This window comes from Lepidochelys kempii, chromosome 2 (genome assembly GCF_965140265.1).
Source record: "Lepidochelys kempii isolate rLepKem1 chromosome 2, rLepKem1.hap2, whole genome shotgun sequence".
NCBI classification, from domain to species: domain Eukaryota; kingdom Metazoa; phylum Chordata; order Testudines; family Cheloniidae; genus Lepidochelys; species Lepidochelys kempii.
Genome location: NC_133257.1, coordinates 192,758,756 through 192,783,693, shown reverse-complemented (window position 1 = coordinate 192,783,693; position 24,938 = coordinate 192,758,756). Strand labels below are relative to the sequence as shown.

Genomic DNA, 24,938 nt, shown 5'->3' with positions numbered 1-24,938 from the left:
TGAACCTGGGATTTCCATTGCTAATAGCCACTTAAGCTAAAGGAATGGCTCCATTATCTGGTAGATGTAGTAGACTAATTTCCTCTGTGGACAGGCTACTAGAAGGGGATACGTAACACAGTGAACAGGCTACATAATGAAGTATGAAGAGCTGCTGTAAATAAAAATATCCTTCACTCCAAATAACTCCAAGTGACACTTCCATTAGTTTCCCAGTTTAAAAGAATACACACACACACATTTGGATTGCTAAACTTCATTTTTTATTTAAATAAACTGAATTTGAAAGAGAAAAAATGATATACCTTTACACTGCAAATTATTTTCTTACATAACTGTAAACACGCACACGTTTAGCCTATAATAAATCAAACTATGCAAAATAAACTTGAGGCACAGTACTCTCCAAATAGTTATATGTAATTCAATTTTGTATTATTCCCGAGTATCCATTTCTCTGACCCTAGAGAAAAAGACACAAGTGAGAATGTTTTCCTATCAGCCTTTCCTCTTAAACCAATTGGTTAAGTCTGGTTTCTGAGAACATGGGATGTTCCAATTTGTTTTGCTGCAACATCAAGGAATACAGCATGGGTACACAAGAAGCCTTAAAACCTTTTGGGGGAGTGGGATACAAGTGTGGCCCATGCTGACCTTTTAGGTATGTATGTTTTAGGTCCTCCGGCTTGATGAGTGCTGACTCAGTACTGTTAGTGTACCCAGAATCCCAGACATGATCATAGGCAATGTCTGGTATATTTCTTTTTACGTTGTCTTATCCCCTTTTAAATTGCATATACTCGCTGAATAATCAAAACACTTCTTAATAATTTTAGAGGGCACAATGCAGCCACTGAATAACTTATAATGCATTGTTGAAGTAATTAGATACTTCACTGCTTATCTAACACATAAGTCAAGGGAAATTCAGGATGATATTTTGGAAGCAACATTACTACTAATTAGGTTGCAAACACACATTCAGTTGAATAGCTACTACGCCTATTGTTAAGACCAAAGCTTTTACAGCTTGCTAGAAGAGAGCACCTGTATTCCCTTTGCTCACAGAGAAAAATCAAATCATTTTGGTTATAAACCAACTGTATTTCTTAATTATGTGTTAAAATATGTATACATATTCTTTTAGAACCAAATATTTTTAAAAACGTATGTACAAGAAAGATGCCTCTTTAAATATATATCGAATGCAGGAAAATAATCTGCGTTTTATCACCTTCCTTCAAAATCCCCCTAGCGCCCTCCAATGCATTTTTTTAAAAAAGAAAAAAAAAACCCACTAACAAACAGTGAAACAAACACACAAATGATGGTAGACTATCAGTGATAGACAAAAGCCAGGAAAGTAAACATTTAGCTTTGTATTTCCTGGTTTACATTAGAAGTATACTGCCACTTGCCTTACACCATGTGGGTAACAGCTGAAATTGAACCCTGTGCAGAGTGGGCAGCACGAACCTCATGCACCACTTAAGTCGCATGTACGCACAAAATGAAACAAACAAAAAACGTAGAGGGGTAAATGTTTCTTGCTCTGAGGAATGACAAGGCCAGTTGTCCCTCATGAGATCCACGCCAAGGAAACAACCCGGGGAAAACTCCATGTAGGGAACCTTGGAGGTGGGCTGCTTCCCAGCTGCATTTGATAACTGTTATTGATGTATTTGATGTAATCATCTTGTAGCAATGGGTTGTAGCCCTGCAGTTGCAAATATCTTTTCTCCAGTTCCAAATGGAGTATTTTGGAGTGGATATTCTATATTTAAACCATTTTCGTTAGAGACTGAATACCAGAACTAAATGAGACTGTGTGATGTATTAGAGAAAGTTGTCCTGGTTCTTATTTACATAGGTAGGTACTTTTGTTACTTAAAACATCTAAGAACATTACTCTGAGAGAATACCTGTCTCCAGTGCCCATTATTACACATATGTAGTGTGTATACATGCATGACTGTGGTTTGTTTCTGAAGGTAATTTGAACAATTTCTAGTATTGTTTCCTTTAATAATGGAGGCAGCAACTGAAGTTTTATTTAAAATTATTCTGTGAGGCATTTGTGCAACAGGGTAGTGATTGAAGAGGCAATTTTATAACTTCTTTTACAACTGTTTAAAACACTCCCACATCACGGTTAGCCATAAATAGCAATAAAAAGGCATTAGAAAAGTCCCAAACTGAAGAAGACAATTTAGTGATGAAATTTAGTTTACACTCTAGCTCCCACACGGGCTTTTTAATGAACTGTTGGCTCACGTCTGTCCTAAAACACACATTTTTCCTTAATGTATTACGGCACTGAACATCTCCGATGAACAAGAAACATCTAGAGAATATGCATTATGCTTTACAGATCAACAACAGTCAGGAACACAGACTGGCTTATCCACTGTACATATCTATTTAAAACTTTAAAAGACTAAGAATATACATAAAATATATGCTTAATACACAAAGTAAAATCCTCCTCAGCTTCTGTTTAGGATAACAATTGATATTCCATAGGGTTACACATTGCTTCTATTAAAATTCCACGCATGGAGCTATTCCTGTGCCAATTTCCTCATCAGCACTGGGCTCACTGAAAAGTAAATTAGTTCTTCATATATATGCAGCAGAAAAAGAGAAACCTCAGCCCTAGTCATCACTGTCACTTCCAGACTCACTCAACTGCAAGTCATTTCCTATTGGGGGAAAAAAAAATAAACAAGAACACCAGGCCAGACGTTAATTCATACTTTGATGATATTCAAATTTAAGAATTATTGTATTTAAACTGGAGATTTAAATAAGAATTACCCAGAAATGAACATGAACAGCATCTCAGCAGTTTGTCAAATATAATCATTCTCCATATTCAAGAACATTAAAATCTGCAGGAGTTTATTTAAGGCCCAAGCCAGGCAAAGTTGAGTCTCCTTGGCTCCACAACCACAAAGGCTACTACTCCTTGTTCACAAAAGCATTCCCCTTCTCAGCAGCTGTGGAATTAATTCCACACCCTCCGCCCAGCCAAACTGCCATATATGACTTTTGGGCAGGACACTAGGGAAGTCCCTGGCTCCACCTATGCTATTAAAATAACCATTTTTTAAAGATAGTAGTGAAGATGAGGCTGTTCCATGGGGAAGTTCTGTGTCATACAGGAGGTCAGGCTACATGATCACAGTGGTTCCTTCTAGCCTGTGGATAAATCAGGAAAGAATATTCAAGTGCCAGCAGCTCAGGAGTATTGGGCTCAACTTATCTGATAGCTCTGCTTCAGAAGTCAGTGAGGAAGGGGAAACCAAGGGGCTCTGAGGCTCAAAGACAGGTCAGAAGCAGGGAGGCTCAGAGCCCTACCCTGTCCTCATAGTATATAGCAAAGGTCCCCAAACTGTGGGGTGCACCCTCCTAAGGGGGTGCAGAGGAATGTTCGGGGGAAGGGGGGAAGGGAGGCACAGCAGTTACTGGACCAGCCCCCATGGAGGGTAGGGAAGGAGCGCCTCCCAGCTCTGCCCCTGCCACCAGGCCGTTGCTGCAGCTCCAATCCTGACTGCAACCCCCGGCCTTGACCACAGCTCCAGGCCGCGGCTCCTGGCCCCCTGGCTGTGGCTCCCAACTACAGCTCCAGCCCCCCTCCCAGCCCTGGTTCCCGGGGAGCGCAGACAGGTTCCATTACAGGCAAGGGGGGCATGATGGAAAAAGTTTGGGGACCACTGCTATATAGCAATGTCTGCTGCCTCTCTTGCAGCATTCTGGTGAACATGACAATGAGAACGGTCCTCTTCATTCTTGGGCAATGTACATACTTTCTTTTAAGCTGGCCTATAACACGTGCCCCATCTTCTTCCACATTCCTGCCCTCAAATGCAGGTCAATTGCAAGGGAGCTACTTAAAAAAAAAAAAAAAAGACAGTGGCTGTTTCTTTTCCTTTTTAACGTTTTTGGGGGGTTTCCATGCGATGGCAGGCCTTCCCCTGTAGAGGTGGTCTTCATGTTACAGAAATATCAATAGTTTATCCAGGGACACATGTTGGATCAAGTCTTTGAAATTCAAGCACATTCCAAGCATGGCAAATCTGACCTCCTAAACAAAGGCCTATCCAAAGCCCACTAAGTCAGTGAATAGACTCTACTGACTTTAGTGGGCTTTGGATCTGGCTTGAGTGAAGGTCTAAATACTAATTAGCAAAACTCACATTTCTCTTTACATACTGGACTAATCAAGGAGGACTAGATAAACCAGATTTTCAATGGACATTCTACACCGCACTGACAATATTTGAGAGCCCATATATGTGAACATGTAAACCTCACAAAGGCACCCAATTCCCTATTTGCAGAGCACCAAGAGATGTACAGTAACTCCTCGCTTAACATTGTAGTTATGTTCCTGAAAAATGCGACTTTAAGCGAAACGATGTTTAGCTAATCCAATTTCCCCATAAGAATTAATGCAAATGGGGGGGGGGTGTTAGGTTCCAGGGAAATTTTTTTCACTAGACAAAAAACTATATTTTATATATATACACATACATATATATACATACACACACACAGCATAAGTTTTAAACAAACAATTTAATACTGTACACAGCAATGATGACTGTGAAGCTTGATTGAGGTGGTGAAGTCAGAGGGTGGGATATTTCCCAGGAAATGCCTTACTGCTAAATGATGAACTAGCACTCGGCTGAGCCCTCAAGGGTTAACACGTTGTTAATGTAGCCTCACTCTACAAGGCAGCACAAATGGAGGGAGGGGAGACAGCATGGCAGAGACAGAGAGAGATGCACATTGCCCCTTTAAGTACGCTGACACCATTCTAAGTACATTGCCTTTAAAAAGATCAGGAAGTTGAGATGGCAGCTGAGGCCAGCAAGCTCTCTCCGTCCTGAGCCCTGTTGTCCTGTCCCCACCCTGCTCTATATGGAGAAGGGACACGTAGGAAGCAGGAGTACGGGGGAGGGAGACACCCCGATATTAGCCCCTCTCTTCCCCCTTCCCCTACACAGCAAGCAGGAGGCTCCCGGGAGCAGCTCCAAGGCAGAGAGCAGGAGCAGAACATGGCAGTGGGGGGAGGGACAGCTGAACTGCCGGCGGATAGCCTGATGGGCGGCTGCTGCACAGGGAACTTAAGGGAGAGGGGAGCTGATAGGGGGGCTGCCGGTCCACCCTGGTTCCAAGCCCCCACCAGCTAGCTGCAACGGGCTGCTCTTCCTGCAAGCAGTGGACAAAGCAGGCGGCTGCCAAACAACGTTATAAGGGAGCATTGCACAACTTTAAACAAGCATGTTCCCTAATTGATCAGCAACATAACAACGTTAACCGGGACGATTTTAAATGAGGAGTTACTGTACTCACAAACACCTCAGGCAGAATTAAGAATGCTATGTGAAAACCAAGGCCCACCTTACTGGAAATCTATTAAGATTTCCCCACCACAAGGATGAATCCCTTAAACAAATGTAACTGTCCACTATTCTTTATAGAATAGGCTGGGAGGAGCTAGGAAGTCAAACAACCCTCTGGCCTCTTCATCACCCCAAAATTTAACGTCCCCACTGCTCCTGTCCAAATAGGGACAGAAGGAGAAAATGAAGCACCTTCCCAGTAACTAGTTTCAACTACCTTTTAGTTACCAAAACCCATCAACCCCACCTCACACCTTTCTGGGTGCCCCAGCTGGATCTTGATAGGTTTTTTTTTCAGTACAATAACCTGTAGCTCAATAGAAATATAGGCATAGCATAAAAAACTGAATTCAATATAAAATTAAATAATACAACCTATACTGATGGCATGGTTCATTTTCATATTTAATTCACCGAAACCCTCCATGTTTGAATTTACCTGAATTTGCTGCAGAAACCATGGACACTTAGCACACATCACACATTTTAGGTCCAATTTGTCATGGAGCATATGGAGGAACGACAGAGCGGATATAGCAATTTGACTCGCCATAATCTCCTCACCCTTGCCCATCTCCTATGGTAGACAGGAGCGGGTCTCTCTACAGTTCCTCCACATCCTCACATTCTTTATGCGTTTAAACTGGCAGTGAAAGATGGGTGGGTTAGCTATGAGCATGGCTGGTACAGTAACACAGGAGGGGAAAACATTTGAGAGGGTGTGATGCGTAATTTAGCTGCACCTCTGACTCTTTCTCTGACCTCTCTGAATGCACCCTCCTTAGATCCTGGCCTCGTACCTTCACCTCTCTCAGGGTAGAATCCCATGATTCTCCTACCCTTAGACTTGGTGTCAGGATATAGAGACCAGCCAGCAGGTAACAGCCTGCATGTGGCAGGGGACATCCTGCCTGCCTGCCTCCCTCCACACCGATGGTCCCCAAGGACTCACAAGGGAACAGTGAGCTAGCGAGGGACACTGGTGTAAGATGTTTGTTGTTTTGTATGATCTGTATTCTCCTGTGTGGTGTATGATTAAGTAAAAGAGCACAACGCTCTGTGTAAGGTGTGGGTGTTACAGGCTTCGCAACTGCCGCATGCCCCTGAGAAAGTTAAACTGTAACCAGAAGCTTCACACCTCTTGGAGTTCTGGGAGAGGGGTATGTTGGAACAACCGGGTTATCTCGGGGGTCAGTGCTGGGCCTGGGGGCCTAGAACAGATGGGCATAGGAGCTCCATTTTGGAGAAGGGGCAGAAGACAGAGTCACTGCCCAGGAAATGTGTGAGAAAGGCCCAGGGAGGAAACAGTGCTGTAGCCTGCTGAGGCTCTAGAAGCTTAAACCATTCAGGGACACAGAAGGTTGCAGTCCCAGTGAGTGGTCACAAGAGGGTGCTCACTAGGTCCTGTGACACCTTCCTGCTTGTTTAACAGCCCTGTTCTTAAACTAAACCAACCTAGTAAGGATAGTCAGCATCCCAATAACCCAAACTAGCCATGCAGTAATTATTTCAATAACCAGGTCACATGCAGTATTCATCTGTTATTACACGTTAGCTCCACGTCCTTCATACGTCTATATCAACTTCTAAGTAACTCTCTCACAAACACAGCAACTTCCCTAAGGGGTTTACTATATATACACCCAATCCCACATTTTCAAAAGCTCAGATTTTTTTTTTGTTAATTTAAAAAACAATTCTTCCCTTCCCCCAAGTGTATCCTACTCCTCCCTGATGGGGCTTTGTTGCCCAGTCACACTGAGGACCAGCTTCAAAACCCACTGAAGCTGATAGGAGTCTTTTGGGTTTTGGCTCAAGCCTTTGATGCCCAAGTAGCCTCTATATCTTCAAATAAATGAGAGGTTTTTGTTATAAGGTCTCCCTTTCACATATTTCAACCTGCATGCGTGCTACTGCTTGGGATAACTATTTGGTAAACTATATTCTGCAGTGGTATCTAAATCTGCTTAGAAAATCTATGCCTTTTGGTGGCATCACACAGGTTCCCACAGCAACAACACACAAAACTTTACTTACTGAGAGTGTTCATTAGCTGATTGCTTCCTTGTGGCCTGCTGGTACCATTAGCAACAGCATTTCTGTTGTTGTACTGCTGGTGTGGTGGCTGAGAGGGGGAAATGCGTGCAGCCTCTTCCCCATCACTGCTAGAGCTTTCATCATCACTCCCAGAAGAGCTCTCAGAGTCCGATGAGCTGCTACCACTGCTGCTACTCATCTGTTCAATAATTTCAACCTCTGCTCTTAGCTCTGGAATAAGATGACATTTGTTGGGTCAAAACATTTACAGGCCTCTGTGAATTTCAGGAAGGGAATGTTAAAATGCAACAGTTTTGTCAAGTATAATTTACCAAGCACAATGAACAAGTCTAAATAATTCAAATCAAAAGGAGAGAGAGGGGAAGGGAAAACAAAAGATACACACAACTGTGCCTAAGTGCTGCAGCTGAATCTAGAGAAGAGGTTATAATCACTGGTTCTCTAAACTTCATTTATTTCACTACCTCTTATATGTTTTCTATTTTTAAAACCATTCCTTACTGTATTATTCATTTACTGAGTGCTCATTGTGCCAGGCACTTACAGACAAAACAGGCATAGAATGCAAATGTTTTGGGGGGAGGGTGTAACACTTGACACAATGGGTAAAAATTTCAAAAGCACCCAATGACTTAGGAGCCTAAGTTCCATTGAAAAATCTGTGGGATTTAGGTTCATTTGAAAATGGTATCAGATGCAACAAGTGATAGTTACAATTAGGAGAGAAGGGGACTACAACAATAAAGTTATGAAGTTCTTTAGATTTGCCATGCAGACTTCTTCGTGGTGCCAATGGTAATCTGAAAGTTATATCAGCAAGAGTTTGGAATAGTCACATTACTTACCAGTGATTTAGATAAGTCATCCCAAATCACACCATTGTTGTGTATTTTGAATATTCCATGTTACTAAAAACCTATTTTGAAGGATTTTTTGAACATTTCATGGGGACTACAACTTGTATCCCTCCACCAATAACATTAAGCATCTAGTTACCATAAGTCCAAAGGTATAGGGATCAGAGAGAGAGAAATAATAAAGCTAGCATTATTTATATTATGAAAGCACCCAAAATCTTCAGAGTTCAAGCCTCATTGTGCTGGACTTTGTACATACACAACCTAAGAAATGAGTTCCTGTCTTAAAGAACTTACAGTCTAATAGGAAGAGTAGGAAAAAGCACGTACTATCACCATTTTACAGACGGGGACCTAAGGGACAGAAAAATTTAAGTGACTTGCCCAAGGTTACATAGGAATACTGTAGCAGAAACAGAGTTTGAACCCAAATTTCCTGAATCCTACTCTAGTGTTTGAATCACAAGACCATCCTTTTTGTGTAAAGTATTTCCAAAATGACCTGGAACAGAACTTTTCTATACATAAAAATGCCATGACGTTAAAGTTCATGATCTCGAATGTTTCAGGATTAAGGCTAAATACTGTATCTGATTGGAAAGGAGAGGGTTCCAGATGCTCGATGATACAACAGCCCTCCAGGGTCAGGAAATAAGACTAAAGAACCCTGCAAAGCTCTCAGCCTCCACTGTATTTTGGCAATGAAATCCATTGGGTAATTATGCACTGGCTTAAAGTTTCCTTTTATCAATTTTAAATTTGCTACCTTTCAATTTCTAAGTCAGCTACATTCAACTGGAATTAAGGAAAACAATATTATACCAATACAATGGACCAATAGACTGTCTAAATCAAATTGTATTTCTTGAGGAAGTAAGGTTGTTTTTGCAATTTGGCTGCTGAAGCAAAACATACTGGGTATGTTACCTACAGTTCATCTGTTTGCAAGTCAGCCATTTCTATTCAATCTTTTAGATTTAAAAAAAATCTGTTTCTGTTGGATTTACATGACTGGGTCAATGGCAGGGAATACTGTATCTTTCAAAAATGATGTTTTTTTCTCTCTTATTCTCCTTCCCACTTAGTCTTGCAGCTTTTAGAATGTTATTTCATTCTCGAGTCTGAGCCCTGGTCTACACTACAAGTTTAGGTTGAATTTAGCAGTGTTAGGTCAATTTAACCCTGCTCCCGTCCACACGACGAAGCCATTTTTGTCAACTTAAAGGGCTCTTAAAATCGATTTCTGTACTCCTCCCTGGCGAGCAGATTAGCGTAAAATCGACCTCCCTGGGTCGAATTTGGGGTAGTGTGGACGCAACTTGACAGTATTGGCCTCCGGGAGCTATCCCAGAGTGCTCCATTGTGACTACTCTGGACAGCACTTTCAACTCAGATGCACTAGTCAGGTAGACAGGAAAAGCCCCGGGAACTTTTGAATTTCACATCCTTTTTTGCCAGCATGGCGAGCCGATCAGCACAGGTGACCATGCAGTCCCAGAATCGCAAAAGAGCTCCAGCATGGACCGAATGGGAGATACTGGATCTGATCGCCGTATAGGGAGAAGAATCCATGCAGGCAGAACTCCGTTCCAAAAGACGAAATGCCAATGTATTTGCCAAAATCTCCAAGGGCATGATGGACGGAGGCTACAACAGGGACACACAGCAGTGCCGCATGAAAATTAAGGCGCTCAGGCAAGCCTTCCAAAAAACAAAAGAGGCAAACGGTCGCTCCGGGTCAGAGCCCCATACATGCCACTTCTATGATGAGCTGCATGCAATTCTAGGGGGGGACCCTACCACTACCCCACCATTGTCCGTGGACACCTGCAAAGGGGGAGTCTCACGCAACAGGGATTTGGATTTTGTGGATGAGGAAGATGAGGACGAGGAGGAGGATAGCGCACAGTGGCAAGCAGAGAATCCCTTTTCTCTGGCAGCCAGGAACTGTTCATCACCCTGGAGCCAATACCCTCCCAAAGCGAGCTCCCGAACCATGAAGCTGGAGAAGGCATCTCTGGTGAGTGTACCTTTGTAAATATAATACAGAGTTTAAAAGCAAGCGTGTTTAATGATTAATTTGCTCTGAAGACTTTGGATGCATTCGCGGCCAGTACAGCTACTGGAAAAGTCTGTTAATGTGTCTGGGGATGGAGTGGAAATCCTCCAGGGACATCTCCATGAAGCTCTCCTGGAGGTACTCTAAAAGCCTTTGCAGAAGGTTTCTGGGGAGGGCTGCCTTATTCCGTCCTCCATGGTAGGACACTTTTACCACGCCAAGCCAATAGCAAGTAGTCTGGAATCATTGCAACACAGAGCATGGCAGCGAATGGGCCTGGGCTTTGGTGGCATTCAAGCAACATTTGGTCTTTATCTCTCTGTGTTAGCCTCAGGAGAGAGATATCATTCATGGTTACCTGGCTGAAATACGGGAAATTTGTTTAAGGGGACATTCAGAGGTGCCCGTTCCTGCTGGGCTGTTTGCCTTTGGCTGAAAAGAAATCATCCCCGCTGTTAGCCACGCGGCTGGGGGAGGCCCATGCATGCTGAGCTGTTTGCGTCTGGCTGACTGGGATCTTCCCTGATACTAGCCACATGGTGGGGGGAGGGATGAAGCAATCATCCCAGGGAATTGGGCAGCGATGGTGGGGGGTTGTGCTGCACATTCACCCTAAAACTACAGCCCCTCCTTTTAAATGGCCAACCTAATGAGCTTTGCTTGGTATGGGAAAGGAGGGCGCTGCTGTTTGAAACCATTCCCACATGTTATGAAGGCTGAAGAAGCCGAAACCCTTTGGCTTACCATGGCTGCCTGCAAGCTGAATTCTGTTGCCCAGCTGTGTCTGTGTGATGTCTCACACCAAACCGGCAGGCACTCAATATAAGAGGCAAATTGCGACCTTGTACCGACAGCACATGTGCTATGTACTGTGAATCACTTGATTCACTGTGAAAGAGTTTCCCCTTTGTTCTCTAAAATGTATCTTTTTAAATACTACTCTCCCTTTTTTTCCTTCCGCAGCTGCAAATGTTTCTATGCTCCCCCTATCATCTCCATTCCAGAGGCTAACGCAGATTAGAAGGCGAAAAAAACCACACTCGTGATGACATGTTCTCAGAGCTCATGCAGTCCTCCTGCTATGACAGAGCTCAGCAGAATGTGTGGAGTACAGCATTAAATGAACGGGATGAGAGGAGGCAGGAGAGGGATGAGAGGAGGCAGGATGTAATGCTGAGGCTAATGGGGAAGCAAAGTGAAATGCTCAGGAATCTGGTGGATCTGATGGGGGAAAGGCAGCAAGAGCACAGACCGCTGCTACGGCCCATGTATAACCCGCCTGCCGTCCTCCCCAAGTTCCATATCCTCCTCACCCAGACGCCCACGAATGCGGGGTTGGAGGCTCCTGGCACCCAACCACTCCATCCCACCCCAGAAGATTGCCCAAGCAACAGAAGGCTGGCATTCAGTACGTTTTGAACTGTAGCGTGGCCTTGTCCTTCCCTCCTCCTCCACCCCTCCCAGGCTACCTTGCAAGTTATCCCCCTATTTGTGTAACGAATTAATAAAGAATGCATGATTTTGAAACAATAGTGACTTTATTGCCTCTGCAAGCTGTGATCGAAGGGGGGAGAGTGGTTAGCTTACAGAGAAGTAGAGTCAACTAAGCGGACGGGTTTTCATCAAGGAGAAACAAACAGAACTGTCACACCGTAGCCTGGCCAGTCATGAAACTGGTTTTCAAAGCTTCTCTGATGTGCAGCACGCCCAGCTGTGCTCTTTTAATCGCCCTGGTGTCTGGCTGTGCGAAATCATCCGCCAGGTGATTTGCCTCAACCTCCCACCCTGCCATAAAAGTCTCCCCCTTACTCTCACAAATATTATTGAGCACACAGCAAGCAGCAATTACAATTGGAATATTGGTTTCGCTGAGGTCTAACCGAGTCAGTAAACTGCGCCAGCGAGCCTTTAAACATCCAAATGCACATTCTACCACCAGCCTATAATTGAACTGCTCCTTCCTACTGTCCAGGGTGCCTGTGTACAGCTTCATGAGCCATGGCATTAAGGGTAGGTTGGGTCCCCAAGGATAACTATAGGCATTTCAACATCCCCAATGGTAATTTTCTGGTCTGGGAAGTAAGTCCCTTCCTGCAGCTGTTCAAACAGACCAGAGTTCCTGAAGATGCGAGCGTCATGCACCTTTCCTGGCCATCCCACCTTGATGCTGGTGAAACATCCCTTGTGATCCACCAGTGCTTGCAGCACCATTGAAAAGTACCCCTTGCGGTTTACGTACTGGCTGCCAAGGTGATCCGGTCCCAAGATAGGGATATGCGTTCTGTCTATCAGCCCACCACAGTTAGGGAATCCCATTGCAGCAAAGCCATCCACTATGACTTGCACATTTCCCAGAGTCACTACCCTTGATAGCAGCAGCTCAGCGATTGCGTTGGATACTTGGATCACAGCAGCCCCCACAGTAGATTTGCCCACTCCAAATTGATTCCCGACTGACTGGTAGCTGTCTAGGGTTGCAAGCTTCTGGAGGGCTATCGCCACTCGCTTCTGAACTGTGAGGGCTCCTCTCATCTTGGTATTCCTACGCTTCAGGGCAGGGGAAAGCAAGTGACAAAGTTCCATGAAAGTGGCCTTACGCATGCAAAAGTTTCGCAGCCACTGGGAATCATCCCATACCTGCAACACTATGCGGTCCTACCAGTCTGTGCTTGTTTCCCGGGCCCAGAATCAGCGTTCCCCAGCATGAACCTGCCCCAATGCCACCATGATGTCCAAATTTCCAGGGCCCGTACTTTGAGAGAAGTCTGTGTCCATGTCCTCGTCACTCTCGTCATCGCGCTGCCGTCTCCTCTTCGCCTGGTTTTGCAGCTTCTGCACAAACCGCAGGATAACGTGCGAGGTATTTACAATGCTCACAACTGCAGCAGTGATCTGAACGGACTCCACGCTTGCAGTGCTATGGCATCTGTGCGGGCAATCCAGGAAAAAGGGCGCAAAATGATTGTCTGCCATTGCTTTCACGGAGGGAGGGAGAAAGGGACGGGTGACTGACGACATGTACACAAAACCACCCGTGACAATGTTTTTGCCCCATCAGGCACTGGGAGCTCAACCCAGAATTCCAGTGGGCAGCGGAGACTGTGGGAACTGTGGGATAGCTACCCACAGTGCACAGCTCCGAATGTCAACGCTAGCCACGGTACTGTGGATGCACTCAGCTGACTTAATGCGCTTAGTGGGGACACACACAATTGACTATATAAAACCACTTCTGAAAAATCGACTTCTATAAAATTGACCTAATTTTGTAGTGTAGACATATCCTGAAAAACGGACAAGGAGCACTCCCATGTCTGGGTTCTCAATTTATTCCCGAACTGCGTGTTTCTAGAATCCCATAACAACTTTTGGGTTTAGAGGATCTCTCAATGTCTAAACTTAAGCAACTTGGGGAAACTAAGTACAATGGAAAATGGAAATCCCACAGATGTGAATATCTTTTGCCCTAGCTTGATTCAGTAAATTTTCCACATGCCTCGAGTGATACTTTGGATCAAGGGAGCTGATAATTATAACTACTCACTGAGCACTAAAAATTTACATGGTGCAGACATTGACAGTCCATGCCTCAAAGAGCTGAGAATCTGATGGACAGAAAAGATGCACTGAGAGATCTAGAGGAAGGGGGTTCCACCCATTTCCTTGTTTATAAGCCTTGTGGAAGACACGAGTCGTATGTGGAGGATATGAATGAGAAGTTGGGATGACCTGGCACACTGAGACCGGGAGGGCCCTCCAACATAGGAGTGTGGTGCTCTTCTCAGGGCAGCACAGAACCATAAGTCACTGTTACCCTCTGCCTTAGCAAGAGAGAGCTTTGCTGAAGATGAGACTCTGTGTGAGCTCCCTGACACACCAGTTTGTCTGCTTCGCCAGCAAATTAATTGAGATTCTGCCAGTCTTAACCTTGTCTTGCAGGTAACAAATCAGTGAATCCCTGTTCCTGAGTTCTCCAGAGACGTGTCTCTGTAGTGTCCAGTCCCTCTGACTGGATACTCTCAGAAATTGTTAAGTTTGCTATCTCGAAAGAGACAGTACGCACACCAGCTTGTTAGGTTAGCTGAGGATTCATTCTGTACTTCAATAGAACAGCACTGAGATGGTTTACAGTAAAACTAGGAATAAGTTTATGAACAAAGAACAGGCACTTAAGTGATACTAAGCAGAGATAATAGAAAATGGTTACAAACAAAACAAAACATACTTTCTAGTACCTAAAATTTAATTCTAGCTAGTTATGCCTTTGCCTAAACAGCTTTCTCACTCACAGCATCTCCAGTCCTTCCTGGCAGGAGCTCCAATGTTTACAGAGTCAGAGCTTGTTGTCCCCTTTGTTCCCTAAGAGATGGATAAAAAAGGGGTTCTCTCCCCTTCTTTTTCTAGTCCAGTAAGCCTTTGAAATATATTCTTTGAAAATTAAACCCAGACACAGTTCCTGTCCTCTACTGGTGTGTAGATGCCATGCTGTCTTCCTCATCCTCCAATCAATTTGTTTTTTTGATTGGCTTAATCAGTTTGTTTACCATTGATGTAAATGTACTCTGGCCTCACCTTGCTCAATTTACATCAGAGACCCAGGCAGACTGGCAAAATGAATTCCTTTGTCTACAAAAAATTTGTTTATCTGATCTACTCAGATTGCTTGGTCTGAACATATTTCAGGAACATATTTCCAGCACAGACATAATTCTTTATACACTAACCATACATACATCATGCAATAATATTAATGACCACTGTGTCAAGAGTTTTTACATATATCTTACAAGATATCGTTGGCTAAATATTCTGACAACAGCATGGTGGGTGGCATAAAGGGGCTCTTAGGGACAGAAGGAGGCAGATTGGAAGATGGTGTGAAGATGACAGAAGGGAGAAGAAGACAGTAATGAAAGAGGAGTAGAGTGCTAAAAAATAATGTTTTACATTGAAATTCAGCAAATTTGATTTACAAGTCCACAAGAGACAACAAAAATGCAATTATGTCATCTTTAGAGTTATTTTTCAAAGTACAACTACACTTTAGAGCACATTTTAAGCACTAAATTTATAGTTTTCCAGCAACATTGGAAAACTTGTACTTTTTCCAGATACTGTATACCTACATTATGTCAACATTATTAAAAATGCATCTGTTGTGATTAAGCATGCTATATAAATACGTCAACAATTTTTTCCTGCACATACCAGAATATGATCATTCATTCTCATTGCACAGTGACATGTGATAAGGTGCAAATAAGTATTCATAATGCATGAAATCCTCGCCTGTACTCCGGCCCCTTGATGCTGTGTAAAAGGGCTGCAGGGGCATAAAGAGCGACAATCCTCTGCCATAACTAGTAGGTAAAGGATTCCCCTGCTGTTAGCACTGCAAAGTCAGCTCTAAAGATGCCTCCCAAAGACCCTCACACATGTCACAGAGGGACAGGCATGTCAAGTGTGGGGCCACAGTATGCTATGAAAATTCTGGGCAGCACAGCAGCCCACAGAGTAGCCTGTGGTGGTTGCTGGAACTTAGAGAGGATCACAGAGCTGTGTTAGTAACACCAGAGGCATCCCAGCCCCTGGAGCATCTTAGGATCAGGAGGGTGCAAAGATGGCTTAAAGCCACTTTAGATCCAGCCCCCTATGACAATATGGTCTTAATATACAACGTATGCCTAGAAAGTACCTGGCTTTTCAGTAAAATATAAATTAAAAAAAAAACCGTTCATCGCTTCAACTGCATTGTCCACAATACACCCATGGAGTGCAACATCCGATTTGGGCAGAGATTCTGTGCATCAATCCCCAATAGGCCTAACTTTTGGGCACAGATACAGAAACACTGAGATTAGGAGCCTGATGCTGCTGCTTTAGTAGGAGATTTATTTAATTTAGGCACTCAATCCTTCTTTCCCTCCCAAGATACCTTCATAATAAATATAGCAACTACATGGCAGTGTGGTCCATATTGTGCAAATTTGATCCCTGTCCAATTACTTGATGGATCTCAGCCAGCCAAATCCTGTTCCATTCAACTGTGATGATGTGTATCTTTTGAGTTAATGTTATTTTTATGGAGAAAGAGTCTGAGATTAAATCATCAGCAAAGAAGGGATGCTCACATGCAGAGAGATGGGGACAGTTTAGATGACTACATTGACAGAAGAAAACAGATAATTCATTAAGAATCCTTAAAATGAGATACACAGACTATAAACCAGCAGTCATGTACCAGCTTTTAATGCTTTAAAGTTCTTATGTATCTTTGTAAATGAATAATTATAAAACAGTAGATTAAAAAAAATAACCCCTTCTTTACCTCTCTTAATGTCATCCAGCTGAGGTTCAGGTGAAGGGTTGTCTTTCAAAGGGGAGGTTTTGGGCCCAGCTGCTGGCTTGGATGGGGCTTTGAACTGTGAGGAAGGCTGGGAGGCTCGGGCAGCCTGCTGTTCTATCCGTGCCTGGATCTTACTGCTGCCCTCAGCCCTGAAACAAAATAAAAAAACAGTCAGTGGTGCCACAGAGCTGTGTTCCTTTGTTCCAGTAAGATCCGTATTAATATATATTTAATAAGTTTGGACTGAATACAAATTTACTTTGCATCCTGTAGAGCTATACGGTGAATTATGGATTTTAAATACAATACAGCTAACAACCTACACTGCTTTGGCAAATAAGCCTCACCAGTGACTTCCATGGGAAGCATGCCATGAAGTGACTGTAGAGTAAGGTCCCTACTAACTGTGCTCCAGATCCATGTGAGGCGTAGCAATATCTTGTTCTCTATTCAAATAGCAGTAAAGGTTTTTCATTTTGCAAAGAACGCCTTCTTAATACAATCAGCAACTACAGTAAAATACATTTACATAGCACCTTTCATCCTGAATGATCCCAAAGCTCTTCACAAACATTTAGACGTGAAATACAGAGGGATCACTTCATTCATCATTGAAATGCAGCTAACTATTAGAAGATGCACAGCAAGACTACCCAGCATTTTATAACAGGAAGTATCCTCTTTGATTACATACAGTACATCATCAGATGAAAGTTACTATGTAAGAGCAGAGAATTGTTACCAATATTGATTTATGCTCTTGAAACTACAGAAGGAATCTATGTGGGAAGAATGTAATTACTCCACTTTGAATTTTAGATTAAAACCACTTCTCTTGCAAAGAGTGCCAAGGGATCTTTAAAGACCAAAGTGATCATGACAACAGTTTTACATCTCATCTGAATGACATGACCTCTAATAGCACAGTGCCTTGGAACATCATGTTCACGCACTTGTAGGGCACTGACTCAGAGGAAAGTGTGGCAACTATTGAATCACTACCCTCACGTACAACAGCCTGGATTTGTTCTTTGGAGATCTCTGATGTAGCTGCCAGCCTGGTCCCAGCCTGCATCACTATAAAGTTTTAGTGAGCTCTCAGTCAAAGTTTTTACGGCTGCAGTAATGCAGGTTATTTTAAATGTGTCGTTTCTAAAAAATGTTTAATAATGGCATGCTCTATAGAACTCAGCTAATATGCATTCCCCACTGCTAAAAGAACTTGATTCCGAGCCTTCAGGTACTTACATATTAGCACTACTCTGAAAAATATTTTATCTGAACACTTTCTAGAGTGTAATTTGTGTACTGAGGTATGGCTATCAGATCAGACAGAAGTTCTGATCTCAGCCGTTTTTAGGCAATTACCCACAATAATATTTATGTCTCCAGCATTCATTTTTTCAGAATCTTTGCCCATGAAGAGTTTGGACTTTTGCTCTGTTTTATATATTATCTCCTTGATGCAGCCATGTTCCCCCACTCTAATTATTACATGTAATTAGACTTCCGCAGGAAGTTTCTAGGTCCACTACTTGCAACTTCACCAGTCCACTTGACAGGTTATCACTTCCATCTTCTTCAGAAAGAAATTATTGAAAGCCATCCAATCTTTTGACCAGCTTCTAAATTCTTATACCATCAACACTGTTCAATCATGAGTTACAATTATCACCCTTCAAATGACGGAGAATCTACTAATTCTTTACTCTCTGCTACATGCACACAGTGGAGATTTCCATATTTAGGCATGATAATTGGCCTCATAAAGTCCAGGAAACTCAGTAATTAAACATTACTGCTAATTCACAAAACTCACAGCCATAGCTAACGGTGACACTATTAACATGAATCTCTAGCAAGAATTCATCTTATTAACTGTATGTATCCCAGTTTTACCTTGTTTTCTTGACTTGAATGCTACTACTAAGTTTTTCCAGCACATATTCCCCAGTGTCATGATTGATAATAAGTACACAGTCCTTCTGATATGATCTTTTATTTCCTTTGAACACAGTCATCGGAGGAGTTGAGCCCTGGTGTCAAAGAAAAAAAGCACACATTCATTTGCTTATGCCCACACTATACAAGCCATTTATACACAATAAGTCTAATGAATAAATGCATGCTTCTGACTTAGTATCAAGAAATTATCATTTACTTTGGATTGAAAGTGTTTGTTCATTTAAAGAAGGGATGAATACATTTATATGCATTACATCAGACTCTTCCTCATTCATTATTATGCTTGTAATCATTTTATGTGGCTTTGCAGTGATAAACACATCTACCCTTCAGTTATGATCATTTACAGTTCCACTTTCCATCATGGTAACAACTGAATGTTATTACAGTAGTTTGCCCTGACAAATATCAGAAACCTCCCTGATACTTCTACCAGCTCTGAAAATCCTGGGTTTGGATACTGAATATAAATCTAATTACACATTCAGTGGAACTGTGACCTGATTAAATGTATGTGTACCCAATACATCATTTAAACTGCCTTTATATTTAATCCATCAAATAAAAAGCAACACTTCTGTTCTATGTTATGAAGCAAATATCACACGCTATACATTAGCAACAACTGTCTTTAAAAAAAAAATACAGCTTGTTTGCTTGGCAGACCTATTGCGTGAAGACCTACATTCTGGAGCAATCTGGGGGTTTCTCTATGATACTAATTAACATTGGGTGAATCAAAAAATTGATTCACTTAGTGTAAGAGGTGTATAAAAGTATACTCTCTACTGTGAAACCTAGTCAGATTTTATACATACAATAGCTGTATAGTTATAGAGAAAGGCGAATGGTACTTACAACTGAAGAAGAGACTCCTGCTTCAGAGAACAGGAATCAATCTTTACATACATTTTTGGGAAGTATCCTGAATTGAGTGCAGCGTGCAAAGCACAAGCTTCCACCCCCACCCCTCTTCTAAAGAAAATATAATGTCTTCACACTTAACTCAAACTAAAATTTTAAATTCTCTGCACCATCAAAAATAGGGTACACATATAGTACACACATTGGTTATGGAACAGTACAGACTGCTTACATCTGGATTCTTCAGAGATGTTACAGTAAGACAAGTTCCAAACTGGATAAGATCATACTATCATATAGTCAAGCCTTTACAGATATTTACAATATTACTACACTTAGAAATTGAAAAGTAAAAAAGGATTAAAGAGAATATAAAATAAGATGAAAATTAAGTTCTGATCATCCTTGACAGATAAAGAGAAGTTAGACAAACATATAAAGCACAAATATAATGGAAATTGTGCTAAGCTTCTATCCCACCATCCCCTATTCTGCAGAAAGCCTATAACTTAAAGAAAAGCATAATCTTTGCTGAGAAATAAAGAGAAGAGATGAAACTAAAGATCCAATGAAGCGCATCAACAGTCCCTCTCACATGCTTAAAATTAAGCAGGTATGTAAGAGTTTTGAGTGCCCAAATACCAAGCAACAGAAACCAAAATGCTACTTTACAGACTATTCTGTTACAAAGACCAGAAAAAAACCCACTGAGTGAAAGAGCTAAAGTTTAACCAGATTGTGATGAAACCCATAACTAAAACAAGAGACAAAAAGAATTCCTCAACAACTATTTGACTATCAAATATTAAACCACTGCATCCACAAAGCACCTGTAATCCCTGAAACTGTCCACATGCTGAAAGAGACCCAAAAAAATCTCCTCCAAACAGTGGTACCCTCAGGGATAGCAAAATTTCAAATGAGAAATTGGAACCTGAACCCCATCCAATTGTTAGGCAGCTAGTGCAATTGTTTGTTGGAATAGGAGAAATAAAGCAGGATCCAGGAGATCAGTGAACCCTCTTATATTGAACAGAAGTACTTGTGGCACCTTAGAGACTAACACATTTATTTGAGCGTAAGCTTTCGTGGGCTACATCCCACTTCATCAGATGCATAGAATGGAACATATAGTAAGAAGATATATATACATTCAGAGAACATGAAGGTGGAACATGAGCTCATCTTAATTAATTAGCCTCTTAGAGTTGGTATGGCAACTTCCACCTTCATGTTCTCTGTATGTATATATATCTTCTTACTATATGTTCCATTCTATGCATCTGATGAAGTGGGCTGTAGCAAACGAAAGCTTACGCTCAAATAAATTTGTTAGTCTCTAAGGTGCCACAAGTACTCCTGTTCTTTTTGCAGATACAGACTAACACGGCTACTACTCTGAAACCTCTTATATTGTTTTATCAACATTTCAAGAAGGGGTAGCTTTGAGATCATATATCTCATCCCTTTTCAGAGAATTGTCCATTTAACCAGATTGAAAGCCGCCACCATGCAGATGTTGCTCCAAATCAATATTGACTGTGTTCAGTTTGGTAAACTAGAAAACCCTCTAGAATATAGTAGAGACAGGTCAAGCTGAAAGATGTCCATTCTCATAAAATAGTACATTAAAAATAATCTTGTCAGAACAGGCATCTGGAAAGGGGATGCACTACAAACAATCTTATTCACCCACGTTCTTATTCATTCACCTATGCTGGATTGGTTTTTTAGCATTAGCTTCAGCTAATATACAAATCCAGTTCCAGAACACAGGTGCAGTTTTTGTTTTGTTTCAACTCTTTATTATCAAAACAGAAATATATACAATCATTTGACCATATTCTTTACTGTCTCTTGTCCATCATCCTTCCACAATAAATCTTTACTATATAAATTGTGGCGGGATTAGATTTAACCGCATTGCAACTGACTAGGAATCCTGTGCTAGCTTCTGCAAACATGGGGTGCAGGATGTTGTTGGTATAGCTTTCAGCAACAGAAAGAGTTGTATCAAAGGCCTACTTTCAGTCTTCTGAAAATTGGATCTTGACCTGAGTCAAGTATAATCAGATATCTATACATAAAATGAGGAACTAAAAACTGATGGAAATTAGGTGGGGCCCCAGTTAGGATTAAAATCTTCTTGTACTTCAAAGAGTACTAAGAAGGATTAATTGTAAGCAAAGTAGATTGGATGTTTACAGAAATAACACTTTATAGAGAGTCCATTTTACAGCCCTCTCCCAGAATGATATACTGAAATGCTAGTGGAAAGACAGTACAAAAGTTGCTCAAACAGTGGACTCATTTGTTTTAGCTTTGTGATCAAAGGTGAAGAGGATAGATTTAAGTCCATTTTCATTAGAATGTACCTGACTAGCTGACACTAAAACCACATGATGAGAAATTGCTACAAAGGCAAAAGGTAAATTTGCATCATAACGCAAAGTCAACTTACTGGAATATGTGGCAGTGTAATTGTTACTTCATCTCCTTTACCAACCTGGAGCTCCCCCTCACAAGATGTGTCTATAGATGCTGGCTTAAAATCATCTGAAGAGGAAAATAAGTGGTAGTAAATACATTTCACTTCTAAATTGTTTCTAGAGTCTCCATGATTTCTCTTCTGAGCTAACTCATCTCCTGCTTTATTCCTGATTAGAAGGAATGTAAAACATGGGCTAATGCTATTTAAAGAAGAGCTGGACTAATGCATAGGCATAACACATCTAATTATGTGGATACCAGCTCCTTAAATCATGTGATTACCTCATATTTTAATCTTTCAATTTTTTTAAAAAGTAAGTTTCTAGCCATTCTGGTCAAGGAAAAGCTTCAACATATGACCCAGGTATAACCAATGCAGTGACATTTGAGTCTGAAGACAGTCTGAAACAAGCAGCCAACACAGCATGTGAGTGCGGATCACTTGCGAGGATTATCCGGGTATATTCTCACATTCTCATTTCCCTGCCTTTTGCGGGGGCCTTGGGCACTGGTGCATCTCGGTCCCTCCTCTTCTCTGCCTGTGGCACATAACAGTCTAGTCTCCTGTGTGGCACTACTACTTTTGTCTAATTTCAGTTGTTGGGTTTAGTCAGTGGGTGTTGGTTGCCTGTGATACACAGGAGTCAGACTAGATGACCTGGTGATCCCTTCTGGCCTTAAACTCTATGACTTTAAGTGGTGAACTGCTCCAAGTATCTCAACAGATTGTTAAATGTAAGACTGAGTGGCTTGTGGGGGGACCTGCCATCATAACCTCAGAACTCCCTGTCTGACAGAAGCAGAAGAATACAGTGGGCCCAGCTCAGCTACCCATGCAGATACACCCTTGCTGCGATAAGTTCTGGTCAGAGCCCCTAGGCTTCTACCTCTACTTCTCCAAGTGGGAGAAGGGAGCAGAGAAAAGGCCTACATGCTATTGCCCCTACCTGTATGGGAGAGGGGCCCCCTCACCAAGCCATTCCAGATAGAGGGTGGGAGCATGACATAGGAATGGAATTGTAGGGGCAGATCCACAGGAGCCCTTGTGTCGGTCAGAATATGCCTGAGGTAATTTAAACCCCTAAGATAGCTCACGAAAGTTCATGCTCAAATAAATTTGTTAGTCTCTAAGGTGCCACAAGTACTCCTTTTCTTTTTGCGAATACAGACTAACACGGCTGCTACTCTGAAACCAATTACTAGCTATTGTTTCCCTAAATGTATCAGCGTGGACTTGCTGGGTTGAGTAACAGGCAGCTGCAGAAGGTTTCCCTAATCTAGTTTAGCAGCCAAAAGGGAGCAGGCCTCTTAGCCCCCCCCTCATTTCTCATTAATTGCTGTGTGTGCATGTATCATAAATAATTTTGTGTTTGTTTTGAGCGTGACATTTTACCAGAGCCTCCTCATTTACAAGTCTGGCATAACTCTCTCTTACATATACATACAGGAATGGTAGGAGCTGGGGTGACTGACAAAGGATTTCAATACTAGGCCTCTTTCCTAGGGTCAGTGGCAGACGAAGATACACCATGCAAAACATTCTGCCTCAAACCTGTAGCAGATACTATTTATTTTCAGGTGGACCTTCCTGCCCACATGGAAGGCTGGGGCCTTTAGCAACCACAGTATAAGAGGAAAAAATAGCAAAAGTGGCTTTCCCACCCCGTGCAGTGAAGCTTGAAGGGCTGTCAGAAAACTCATCTCCCAGAACTGCCAAATACCACTCATCTGGAGCCAGACTCCCACCTGGAGGGAATGGGGGAGATCATGTCATGCTCTTTACAGTGTACTGAAGGATTTTGATGGACATTTCAATAAATCTTAAGAAACTGTGTATGATCTCCCTTATTCAGACTTTCTCAGGTGAAGCCAGAGCCCTGCATCTTTCACAGTATAAAGTTTAAACTATGTCATCTGATATGACACTCAGAAAGAGATTCACTTCCCTTTCCCCCACCCACCCATAATTTTTACAATTACTTTCAAACTAGCCTCACTTTAATTTCCTTCCCCCATCTAAATTTGCAATTGGAAGTTGCTGCTCTCCACATAACCAGGTAAGAGCCTAGGAAGGAGGAGCTGGGGAGGAATGGGCAGAGTGGATGGCGAGCTGGTAAGGGGCGTGTGCAGCAGTTGGGGTGGTAGGGGACATTGGACAGTTAGGGGCTAGGGCTCAGCGGCAGGAAGGGCAGGTGAGAGGAGGAAGATGTGGGGGAAGAGAGTGGGGGATCCCAGCGCACGGAGTGTAACGAGGGTCCCCGGAAAAGGGGACAGGGTTGGACTCCTCCTCTCTCCCTCTGAGGCGGGTGCAGCACGGGGGGGGGGGGGAGGCAGGAAGTGCGGGGGCCGGGGTGTCCTTCGGTAGAGGAGTAAAGGGCTAGGCCAGGGGGTCCCCAAGAGGTGCAGGAGGGACGGGATCCCGGGCAGGGCAGGGGGTCCCAGGGGCAGGAGTATCCCCGGGGGCAGGGCGGGGGGCAGCCCCGGGAGCAGGTGCAGGGTGGGGGCAGGATCCCGGGCAGGGCGGGGGGCAGCCCCGGGAGCAGGTGCAGGGTGGGGGCAGGATCCCGGGCAGGGCGGGGGGCAGGCCCGGGAGCAGGGGCGGGGCAGGGGCTCGGGGCGGCTGGCTCACAGCGGATGGTGTGGAAGGAGGCCTTGGGGCGCCGCTCGAAGCTCTCCCCCAGCTGCAGCCCGTGCTCCTCCTTGTCCAGCAGCGGGTTCGCCGAGCCGTTCATGCCCCTGCCCGCGCCGGACCCGCACTCAGCAGCACCCGGCAGCGGCGGATCCCCCGCCCCGCTCCCTTCCGGGGCAGCGTGTCACCGGGAAAGCCGCCCGGCTGCAGGGCGCGCCCCGCGCGGGTAGGCCCAAGGGGGGCGGGAGGGGGGGTG

The 24,938-nt window shown here is 43.2% G+C and overlaps 2 protein-coding genes across 5 annotated transcripts in view; one reads left to right on the top strand and one right to left on the bottom strand.

Moving 5' to 3' along the window:
* Window positions 1-240: 240 nt before the first annotated feature.
* EAF1 (ELL associated factor 1) lies at window positions 241-24,892 on the bottom strand. Of its 2 annotated transcripts, none has more exons than XM_073333308.1 (6): window positions 24,683-24,891; window positions 22,025-22,119; window positions 18,634-18,770; window positions 16,717-16,883; window positions 7,452-7,682; window positions 241-2,702 (listed from the first exon to the last, which is right to left on the bottom strand). In XM_073333308.1, the coding sequence occupies exons 1-6, from the start codon at window positions 24,783-24,785 to the stop codon at window positions 2,656-2,658; spliced, it is 780 nt and encodes a 259-aa protein (XP_073189409.1). In that variant the 5' UTR covers window positions 24,786-24,891; the 3' UTR covers window positions 241-2,655. The 2 variants fall into 2 exon arrangements, with proteins under 2 accessions (XP_073189409.1, XP_073189411.1); XM_073333310.1 differs by lacking the exon at window positions 241-2,702 and adding an exon at window positions 2,721-3,201 and having other exon boundaries at window positions 24,683-24,892.
* METTL6 (methyltransferase 6, tRNA N3-cytidine) overlaps window positions 24,148-24,938 on the top strand; it is a 43,673-nt gene continuing 42,882 nt past the window's right edge. For 2 of the 3 annotated variants that reach the window (XM_073333306.1, XM_073333303.1), the window contains exon 1: window positions 24,645-24,908. The gene's annotated coding sequence lies outside the window, so the exon portion shown is untranslated. Of the gene's footprint in view, window positions 24,167-24,644; window positions 24,909-24,938 lie in introns of those variants that run through there. The other variant, XM_073333305.1, reaches the window with a different exon arrangement.